This window comes from Lathyrus oleraceus, chromosome 5, assembly GCF_024323335.1.
Source record: "Lathyrus oleraceus cultivar Zhongwan6 chromosome 5, CAAS_Psat_ZW6_1.0, whole genome shotgun sequence".
Taxonomy (NCBI): domain Eukaryota; kingdom Viridiplantae; phylum Streptophyta; class Magnoliopsida; order Fabales; family Fabaceae; genus Lathyrus; species Lathyrus oleraceus.
The window spans coordinates 166312917-166324393 of NC_066583.1; the positions used below are offsets into that span (position 1 = coordinate 166312917).

Consider the following 11477-nt stretch of genomic DNA (forward strand, 5'->3'; position numbering starts at 1 on the left):
GTTATAAATTGAGAAAATGTTGAGTTTTGCCTGCGTTAACCGGTTAACCTATAGCGTTAACCGGTTAACACTGTTGCGTTTTGCCTGGAAGTGTAATTTTCCTGCGTTAACCGGTTAACCTATAGCGTTAACCGGTTAACACTGTTGCAGTATGTAAAAATGGTTGATTTTTATGATGTAAGTGTGATTGGTGATTGGCCTATTGTATCCAATTGTGATAAATAGATTCGTGGAGTCTATGTTGTGAAATGTTGATGCAAATATGTTGATAAGTTGTTTTGTGGAAAATATTAAGTTGTAGGCTGATGAGCCAAAGTTGAATATAAGTTGTTTTGTTGAAAATGCTGAGTTGTAGGCTGATGAGCCAAAGTTGATTTTAAGTTGTTGTTGCTGGAAACGCTGTTATGTTGTCGTTGTTTTTATGTTGTTGAACTTTCAATTCGTACATGCCATATACATTCATATGCATTAAGTCGGGGCTTTTGCTCACACCACGTTGGCCTGGATTGGCAAAATTATGGGGCTTTTGCTCACACCACGTTGGCCTGGATTGGCAAATTTTTAAGTTGAAAGTTGAAGGCTTATGCCTTGATGCCCACTAAACTGGCAATGATTTTAAGTTGGGAGTTTTACTCCAAATGGTACCACATGCATGAAGAGTCGAGTCTCATTTGAGTTGCATTTACGTTGTGTTTCAATATGATGTTGAGTTGAATATGCTGCTACCGAATGCATGAGATGATGTGGGTGATTAACGTGTAAAGTTACTTAACATAACATGATGATTTATAATATTTGTTATATCGATTGAGGAACTCACCCTTACAGTTATATTTTTCAGGTAACGAGCAGTGAGTTGAGTAGAAGCTAGTGCTCGAAGTCTAGAGTGGTTTTAGTGGGTCATGCTCTGATAGATGTAACATCGGGACGGGATGTTTAATTGTTTTATTGTTGGTTATTGAACCTTTTACTTGTAAAACGTTATGTGTTTTGAATAGTTGGTTGAATTCTATCCGCTGCGTATTTTTGAAATGTTTCATGGTTGATATAATAAAAGAGCATGACAGTTGTTATGATGGATGACGTGATTCGAAGATGTGACACCCTTGTTTGTGTATTTACTCTGATAAATAATTGTTGTTGTTATTGAATATTTGGGGTATTTAGAAGGGTGTTACATTAGTGGTATCAGAGCCTGGTTGGTCTGTCCGGCCAGTTGTCGTGTCGTTACTGTCTAACAATTGTGTAATTGTTACTAGTCTAACTTTTAAGTTGTGTTGTAGTGACAAGTTGAAATGGCTGGAAGGAATGACGCTGCGATGGCTGCCGCAATGCAAGCAATGGCACAAGCTGTGCAGAACTTGCCAAATGCTGGTGGTGATGCTGGATCACGTAGCTTGGCGACTTTTCAGAGAGAGAATCCGCCGGTGTTTAAAGGGAAGCATGATCCAGATGCAGCTTTAGGATGGTTGAAAGAGATTGAGAGAATCTTCCGTGTTATGGATTGCACTCCAGCTCAGAAGGTTCGGTATGGTACTCACATGCTAGCAGTCGAAGCTGATGACTGGTGGCTAGAGACTCACGAGAGGTTGACTGTGGCAGGTGAAGACGTTACTTGGGATGTATTCCGTAGGGAATTCCTGAGAAAGTATTATCCGGAAGATGTCCGTGGTAAGAAGGAAATTGAATTCCTTGAGCTGAAGCAAGGAAACATGTCTGTCACTGATTATGCTGCGAAATTTGTGGAGCTGTCCAAATTTTATCCTCATTACACTGGTGCTGGTGCTGAATTTTCAAAGTGCATCAAGTTTGAAAACGGACTGCGCTCTGAAATTAAGAAGGCTGTTGGGTATCAGAAGATACGCATTTTTACTGAATTGGTTGATAGCTGCAGGATATTTGAAGAGGACAATAATGCTCATTATAAGATTGTCAGTGACCGCAGGGGAAAGCAGCATCAAAGTCGTAGCAAGCCGTATGATGTTCCAGCTGGAAAAGGGAAGCAAAGAGCTGCTCCGGCCCAGAGAACTAGTGGGGGAGGTACTCCTGTTGGTATAGTTTGCTTCAAATGTGGTCAGGCTGGTCATAAGAGTAATGTATGCACTGTTGAAGTAAAGAGGTGTTTTCGTTGTGGTAAGACTGGACATGCAATAGCTGATTGCAAGCACAAGGAAGTGATTTGTTTTAATTGTGGTGAAGAAGGGCATATTGGAAGCCAGTGTCAGAAGCCGAAGAAAGGGAATCAGTCAGGAGGCAAGGTCTTTGCTTTATCGGGTTCTGAGACTTCTGCTGATGATCGTTTGATCCGAGGTACGTGTTATATTAATGGCTTTCCTCTTGTAGCTATTATTGACACAGGTGCGACTCATTCCTTTATATCTTTGGATTGTGCTGTGAAACTTAAGTTAGAGATATCTGAGATGTTTGGTAGTATGGTAATTGATACTCCTGCGAAGGGTTCAGTGACTACTACGTCGGTTTGTTTAAGTTGTCCTTTGAGTATTTTTGGTAGAGACTTTGGGATAGACCTTGTGTGTCTTCCGTTAGTGCAGATTGATGTTATTCTGGGTATGAACTGGTTGGTGTTTAATCGAGTTTCTATCAATTGTTTTGATAAGACTGTGGTCTTTCCGGAGATTGAGGAAGGAAAGAGTTTATTTCTATCAGCAAGACAGGTGAATGAAGAAGTAGTTGATGGAGCAGAGTTGTTTATGCTGTTAGCAACCTTGGAGGCTAAAGATAAACGGGTGATTGGCGATCTAGCCGTGGTGTGCGATTTTCCTGATGTGTTTCCGGAAGAGGTGAATGAATTGCCGCCAGAGCGTGAAGTGGAGTTCTCTATTGACTTGGTACCTGGTACTAGGCCGATATCGATGGCTCCGTACCGTATGTCTGCTGTTGAGTTAACTGAATTGAAGAGTCAGTTGGAAGATCTGTTGGATAAGAAATTTATTCGTCCGAGTGTGTCACCGTGGGGTGCACCAGTGTTGTTGGTTAAGAAGAAAGAAGGTACTATGAGGTTGTGTGTGGACTACAGACAACTGAATAAAGTGACGATCAAGAATCGGTATCCGTTGCCGAGGATTGATGATTTGATGGATCAGTTGGTTGGTGCAAGTGTGTTCAGCAAGATAGATTTGAGATCTGGGTATCATCAGATTCGTGTGAAAACCGAGGATATTCAGAAGACTGCTTTCAGAACAAGGTATGGGCATTATGAGTATTCTGTAATGCCTTTTGGTGTGACTAATGCGCCTGGAGTATTTATGGAGTATATGAATAGGATTTTCCATCCGTACCTAGATAAGTTTGTTGTGGTGTTTATTGATGACATTTTGGTGTATTCGAAATCTGAAGAAGAGCATGCTGAGCATTTGAGAGTGGTTTTAGAAGTTCTACGAGAAAAGAAGTTATTTGCTAAATTGTCCAAGTGTGAATTTTGGTTAGAAGAGGTTAGTTTTCTTGGTCATGTGATTTTAAGAGGTGGTGTTGCTGTTGATCCTTCCAAGATAGAAGCGGTATCTAAGTGGGAAGCTCCGAAGTCTGTTGCTGAGATTCGAAGTTTCCTTGGTTTGGCTGGTTATTACAGGAAGTTCATTGAGGGATTTTCCAAGTTGGCGTTACCGTTGACAATGTTGACTAGAAAGGGGCAAGCGTTTGTTTGGGACTCAAAATGTGAAGGAGGTTTCCAAGAGTTAAAGAGAAGGCTGACTACTGCTCCTATTCTGATATTACCGAGTTCGTCGGAACCATTTGAGGTTTACTGCGATGCTTCATTGTTGGGTTTGGGTGGCGTGTTGATGCAGAATAAGCAGGTTATAGCTTATGCTTCAAGACAGCTGAGGGTTCATGAGAGGAACTATCCGACGCACGATTTAGAGTTGGCAGCCGTGGTATTTGTTCTGAAGTTATGGAGGCATTACTTGTATGGGTCAAGATTCGAGGTTTTCAGTGACCATAAGAGTTTAAAGTATTTGTTTGATCAGAAAGAGCTGAATATGAGACAGAGAAGATGGTTAGAGTTTCTGAAGGATTATGACTTTGGTTTGAATTACCATCCGGGTAAAGCAAACGTAGTGGCTGATGCATTGAGTCGGAAATCATTGCATATGTCTATGCTAATGGTTAAGGAATTGGATTTAATTGAGCAGTTTAGGGACTTGAGTTTGGTGTGTGAGAGTACTCACAATAGTGTTAAATTGGGAATGTTGAAGTTAACAAGTGGTATTCTGGATGAGATCAGAGAGGGTCAGCAATCTGATATGCTTTTGGTTGATAAGTTGACTCTAGTGAATCAAGGTCAAAGTGGCAAATTCAGAGTTGATGAGAATGGTGTTTTGAGATTTGGTAGTCGGGTGTGCGTTCCGGATGTTACCGAACTTAAGAAGAGTATTCTGGAAGAAGGACATCGTAGTGGGTTGAGTATTCATCCTGGAGCTACGAAGATGTATCATGATTTGAAAAAGTTATTTTGGTGGCCGGGAATGAAAAGAGAAATTGCGAGTTTTGTATATTCCTGTTTGACTTGTCAGAAGTCAAAGATTGAGCATCAGAAGCCGTCTGGGCTAATGCAACCGTTGGCTATTCCAGAGTGGAAGTGGGATAGTATCAGTATGGATTTTGTTTCTGGTTTACCGAGGACGAGTAGGAATTTTGAAGCTATTTGGGTGATTGTTGACAGATTGACGAAGTCGGCTCATTTCATTCCGATTAGAATGGATTATCCGTTAGAGAGATTAGCTGAGTTGTATATTGAGAAGATTGTAAGTTTGCATGGTATTCCGTCTAGTATTGTTTCGGACAGAGATCCTAGATTTACATCGAAGTTCTGGGAAGGTTTGCAGAAGGCTTTGGGAACTAAGCTGAGATTGAGTTCTGCATATCATCCGCAGACTGACGGTCAGACTGAGAGGACGATTCAGTCACTAGAGGATCTTTTGAGAGCTTGCGTTTTGGAAAAGGGAGGTGCTTGGGATTGTTATTTACCTTTGATTGAGTTTACCTACAACAATAGTTTTCATTCGAGCATTGGTATGGCGCCGTTTGAAGCTTTGTATGGTAGGAGATGTCGGACACCTTTATGTTGGTATGAGTCCGGTGAGAGTGTTGTGGTTGGACCGGAGATTGTTCAACAGACTACAGAAAAGATTAAGATGATTCAGGAGAAGATGAGAATTGCTCAGAGTCGTCAGAAGAGTTATCATGATAAGAGGAGGAAGTCACTTGAGTTCCAAGAGGGAGATCATGTGTTTCTTCGTGTTACTCCGATAACAGGTGTTGGTCGAGCTTTGAAGTCGAAGAAGTTGACACCGCGATTTATTGGTCCTTATCAGATTCTGGAGAGGATAGGAGAAGTAGCCTATCGTATCGCTTTACCGCCGTCACTTGCGAATTTGCATGAGGTTTTTCATGTGTCTCAGTTGAGGAGGTACATTCATGATCCGTCGCATGTAGTCCAAGTAGATGATGTACAGGTGAGAGACAACCTGACTGCTGAGACATCGCCTATGAGGATTGAGGATCGAGAGTTGAAGCAGTTGCGGGGTAAAGAGATTGCCTTAGTGAAGGTAGCTTGGGGAGGACCAGCAGGTGGCAATGTGACTTGGGAATTGGAGAGTCAGATGAAAGAGTCCTATCCAGAGTTATTTGCTTGAGGTATGTTTTCGAGGACGAAAACTCTTTTAGTGGGGGAGAGTTGTAACACCCCGATTTAAAATAAGAGAATTATTTAATTGAGTTAATATAATTTTATTAATTTAATTAAATAAAGTTGAATTATTGGATTATTATTATTATTATTTGGAATAATAATTATTATTGGAAAATATATAAGTTGGAATAAGTAAAAAGAATTCATTTTTTGGAACGGAAGAGTTTTCACGTGAAAAGTTGAGAAGCTGCAGAGAAGAGGAAAAGGGCAAGAGAAAAACTGAAGAGCACGGTTGAAGAACGGAAAAGCTAAAGCTTAGAGAATTGCCGGATTATCTCAGGTAAGGGGGGTTTATCGTCGTTTAATGGGTATTATCGATTAACATGTAATGGGTAGTGATAAGCCGTCGATTGACCCTAATTGGGATTTAGGATGCTGAGAAATTATGTTGAATAAGTTGTATTAAAGCTGAAATTGAATTTGGGTTTGAGTGTATTGTGAAATTCTGAGCGTATAGCTTTTTACGGAAGTTGAATCGGAGGTCCGGAAGTCCTCCAACGGCGGAAAATGCGGAAACTCTGCATTCTGCCTTGTGTTAGCGCAGGAACTGCTGTTTCGCCTGCGTTAACCGGTTAACCCAGGGTGTTAACCGGTTAACACTGTTATAAATTGAGAAAATGTTGAGTTTTGCCTGCGTTAACCGGTTAACCTATAGCGTTAACCGGTTAACACTGTTGCGTTTTGCCTGGAAGTGTAATTTTCCTGCGTTAACCGGTTAACCTATAGCGTTAACCGGTTAACACTGTTGCAGTATGTAAAAATGGTTGATTTTTATGATGTAAGTGTGATTGGTGATTGGCCTATTGTATCCAATTGTGATAAATAGATTCGTGGAGTCTATGTTGTGAAATGTTGATGCAAATATGTTGATAAGTTGTTTTTGTGGAAAATATTAAGTTGTAGGCTGATGAGCCAAAGTTGAATATAAGTTGTTTTGTTGAAAATGCTGAGTTGTAGGCTGATGAGCCAAAGTTGATTTTAAGTTGTTGTTGCTGGAAACGCTGTTATGTTGTCGTTGTTTTTATGTTGTTGAACTTTCAAGTCGTACATGCCATATACATTCATATGCATTAAGTCGGGGCTTTTGCTCACACCACGTTGGCCTGGATTGGCAAAATTATGGGGCTTTTGCTCACACCACGTTGGCCTGGATTGGCAAATTTTTAAGTTGAAAGTTGAAGGCTTATGCCTTGATGCCCACTAAACTGGCAATGATTTTAAGTTGGGAGTTTTACTCCAAATGGTACCACATGCATGAAGAGTCGAGTCTCATTTGAGTTGCATTTACGTTGTGTTTGAATATGATGTTGAGTTGAATATGCTGCTACCGAATGCATGAGATGATGTGGGTGATTAACGTGTAAAGTTACTTAACATAACATGATGATTTATAATATTTGTTATATCGATTGAGGAACTCACCCTTACAGTTATATTTTTCAGGTAACGAGCAGTGAGTTGAGTAGAAGCTAGTGCTCGAAGTCTAGAGTGGTTTTAGTGGGTCATGCTCTGATAGATGTAACATCGGGACGGGATGTTTAATTGTTTTATTGTTGGTTATTGAACCTTTTACTTGTAAAACGTTATGTGTTTTGAATAGTTGGTTGAATTCTATCCGCTGCGTATTTTTGAAATGTTTCATGGTTGATATAATAAAAGAGCATGACAGTTGTTATGATGGATGACGTGATTCGAAGATGTGACACCCTTGTTTGTGTATTTACTCTGATAAATAATTGTTGTTGTTATTGAATATTTGGGGTATTTAGAAGGGTGTTACAGAACACCCCTAGCTAAACCATCTATATTACACTTAATTCACTCCATATGAGAAGGAATCTAAAACACTTCTTTGGTCACTAAAGACTTGCTAAGATGAATCAAAATACCAAAGTTCTTTAATATAGTAAAGTTAGCAATGGAAGAATTTGACATTTTATGGGTAAGATTGCCCACCAATTTGACTTGAGCAGAAATGATGGAGATGCATTGTCTCCCATGCATCTTGTTGTCTTCAAATCTAAACTCATTCCTAGCCCTCCAAACATGATAGAAGATGTTGACAATACAAAGAATAACTACAATCATATGTATAAATATAGAGTTGATATAGTAAAATAAAAAATTCAATTAGTGAAAAAAATTGTAAAAAAGTTAGGATAAAATAAGTTAAAAAATATTTTAAATCTACTAACTTAGTTTACTATCTATTTAATAATAATTTAAATAAAATAATAATAATAATAATAAATTTACTAAAATTTTAAAATATTAATAAAAAATAAAATTAAGCAATGCAACTTACAAAAATTATATATATATATATATATATATATATATATATATATATATATAATATATATATATATATATATATATATATATATAAAACGGAAAATAATATCCACAAATACTATTATATAATATTTCATAATAAAAATATTACTAACAAATTAATTAGTCATATAATAAATCTTTAATTATTTACTTAGAATATTTGTTAAAATATCATTATTTAAAATAAATTTTAAAAAATTGAAAGAAAATAAAATTTAAAAGATAAAGTTGTAGGCTGATGCAAAAATTGCTTTCACCACCACTTGGCTAGGTTAATTAACAAGATAATTATTGAAATCATATGTTTATAATATTTAAGTTTATATTTAATTAAGTCCGCCCTTAAAATTTGGAGGTCATGTGCGGCGGTACTTCTCGCACACCCACAGGATTGGCCCTGCTAATAGAGGTTAATGTGTTCGTGATAATCTTGGAAATTTCATTATTACAAGTGTGACTTGGAATTTGGATACCTTTAGTCATTGAGGAGGCTAGAATTTTGACCCTAAAAAAGGCAATTTATTGACTTGCATCCGGAAATTGTCATCTTTGAAAGTGATACCCGAAGATTAGTCTAAACTATCCACTCCAATCACAATGGTTGATCTCTGTGTTTCATTTCATTACAAGATTTATTAGAAGTTTGTTACATATTTTTCCCTAGGGCGACCAATTCTTGGTCTAGACGTAGTGTGTTTAATTCGATTCCTTCTTATATTGAATAATACTTGATTAATGAATTGCAGTGGATTTGCTTATTATCAGTGAGTTTGCTTTGGTAAAAAAAAACTATTTATAGTTTTAAAAAATTAAGAAATGAACCACATTTATTTATTTGGTTTGAAGTATACATAAACTAGAGTTTGCATGAATGACATGACAGATGTCGTGCAATATATCATATACTTTGAATGAAATTATGCAAAGACATTATTACCATGCATAAATAAGAATGAAAAATGCATTGAAAAATTAAATACATCCAATAAAAATTAAATGCATTCAATAAAATTGAAGACATTTTCACAAAATATATCGTGCATGAATCTAGTGGTTTGATCGTGAGTGTATCTTAAAGAGATTATGGAACCTAAACCTGAATTACTATATTTTCACCTATCCTTAATTTTGAGGTAGAAAAAGAAAAGGCGAGCATCGCAAAACCAGGAATATTTTAGTAAAGTTTCAATCGGAAAAATTAACGTTGATTATTAATTAGCTTTTATTTGTTTGAAACTAAAATTGAGCTTTTTAATTCTCTTCTTTTCTCTTCTCCTCTTTGCAAACTGCAACAAATAACCATTACCACCTTCACAAACCCCAACCTTTGTCACCTAACTCCAATTCTCATTTCTTTGGTTCAGTTTCGTTAACCTTTTCATTTTATTATCTAATTTATTTTCAGCATGGCCATAAAATTTCATCACGGAAAATCATTTTTTTTTCAGAATATATATCAAAGAAGAAGATGGGAGAAGGAGAAAATGTTCATTTGGGGACTATCGGTGCGTTGAGTCTATCGGTGGTTTCGTCGGTGTCGATTGTCATTTGTAACAAAGCGTTGATGAGTTCACTGCATTTTATTTTCGGTAAGTTCGTTAAGGTTTTGATCATTGTTTGAAAATTTTGATAAAATATGAAATGATTTTACGTGGATTCTCATGCATGCATGCAGCTACAACTTTGACAAGTTGGCATCTTCTTGTTACATTTTGTTCTCTTCATGTTGCACTAAAAATGAGACTTTTTGAGCACAAGCCGTTTGATCAAAAGGCTGTGATGGGATTTGGGATTCTCAATGGAACTTCAATTGGACTTTTGAATTTGAGCTTGGGTTTCAATTCTGTTGGATTTTATCAGGTTTTCTTCCGAGCCTTTTTCGTCTTCGAGCTTTTTTTTCTTTATGAATAATCTTTATTTCATATGCATTCAGATGACAAAGCTAGCGATAATTCCATGTACTATTCTGCTGGAGATCCTTTTCCTTGGCAAGAAATTCAGGTCTCATTTAGCCTCACGTGGTTCAGCGCGTTCGTCCTTATTTTTGTTAACATTTTCCAAGGCATCTGATTGTTCTTCATGTTTCTATATCTGCAGTAGAAGAATACAATTTTCCTTAGCAATTCTTCTTTTCGGTGTTGGAATTGCAACCGTTACGGATTTGCAACTCAATGCACTGGGCTCTTTCTTATCTTTTCTAGCAGTGATAACAACTTGTGTTGCTCAAATTGTATCCTTCTAAGCTCATTGAAAAATATGATAACTTTATAATTTTCCATTTCGTGTTTATAATTAATATTATGTCTTGTTAAAGTCTTAATAAGCTCGATTCAGATGACAAATACTATCCAGAAAAAGTTTAAAGTTTCTTCTACTCAACTTTTATATCAAACATGTCCATATCAGGCAGCAACCTTGCTGATAATCGGGCCGTATTTGGATAAAGTTCTCACTGATCTAAATGTTTTTTATTTCAAGTACACTACACAAGTGACGGTGAGATCAAAATAACTCCTCATGTGATGTTTATTGTTGAAATTGAAATCAAAATCCTTCAACTTACTAATGATTTTTTTTCGATTTTTCATTTATGAATTGCAGTGTGTCATTGTTCTTTCATGCCTTATCTCAATCTCAGTAAACTTTAGTACATTTCTTGTAATCGGAAAGACATCTCCGGTCACTTACCAGGTTCTTGGACATCTTAAGACATGTCTTGTGTTAGCTTTTGGCTACATTATTGTCCGCGACCCTTTTAATTGGAGGAACATATTGGGAATTTTGGTGGCCATGGTTGGGATGCTTCTATATTCCTACTCTAGCATTCTTGAGAATCAACAAAAAGCAGTTGAAACTACATTACAAGCAGCACAGGTTTGTTTTTATTCACTTGCTTTTTTCTTCCTTGGTTATTCAATATGAGAAACTAGTTTGTGATATCTTTTTATATGACATTTTCAGGCAAGAGAAGGTGAATTGGATCCTCTGATTAATGTGGAAAGTGGAAATACAATATTGAACAAAAGGCCCCTTGTTTGGAACAAAGAAAAAGACTAATTATGTATAAATATTTACAATGGTTTGTAACAATAGTATATCAAATTATAGATAAATTATATCCTTAGATACAAAGTATGTAAAACTCAAATGTTAAGTGGGTGCATTGGTAGCCAATCAACAATATTAGTATAGTATAAAATTCCTCGAAACTCCGCTCTTTAAAAACTTTGAATATGATGTGCATATTTTTGTGACAAGATTTTTCTTATAGTAAGTTCAATGTGTTTGTTTACGAACCATGTGACAATGACACTCATAAAAGGAGATTAATTTATAATTTTTTATCATAATAAGATTAATGTATATTTTTCCATACTATTAATATACACATACTTAATTTTCTAACTCTTACTTTTTCTTACTGGATATT

At 36.6% G+C, this 11477-nt stretch overlaps 1 protein-coding gene across 1 annotated transcript; it reads left to right on the plus strand.

Annotated features, from left to right (window-relative positions):
- The first annotated feature begins 9374 nt into the window (after positions 1 to 9374).
- Positions 9375 to 11256, plus strand: LOC127080633 (UDP-xylose transporter 3). The gene is made up of 7 exons (XM_051020948.1): positions 9375 to 9636; positions 9723 to 9907; positions 9981 to 10048; positions 10145 to 10277; positions 10382 to 10543; positions 10649 to 10921; positions 11009 to 11256. The coding sequence occupies exons 1-7, from the start codon at positions 9516 to 9518 to the stop codon at positions 11102 to 11104; spliced, it is 1038 nt and encodes a 345-aa protein (XP_050876905.1). The 5' UTR covers positions 9375 to 9515; the 3' UTR covers positions 11105 to 11256.
- Positions 11257 to 11477: the final 221 nt, after the last annotated feature.

Coding starts and splice junctions, on each gene's coding strand:
- LOC127080633 (XM_051020948.1), top strand. CDS start 9,516: ATGGGAGAAGGAGAAAATGTTCATTTGGGGACTATCGGTGCGTTGAGT. Junction 9,637..9,722: donor TTCACTGCATTTTATTTTCG/GTAAGTTCGTTA, acceptor GCATGCATGCAG/CTACAACTTTGACAAGTTGG. Junction 10,544..10,648: donor AGTACACTACACAAGTGACG/GTGAGATCAAAA, acceptor TATGAATTGCAG/TGTGTCATTGTTCTTTCATG.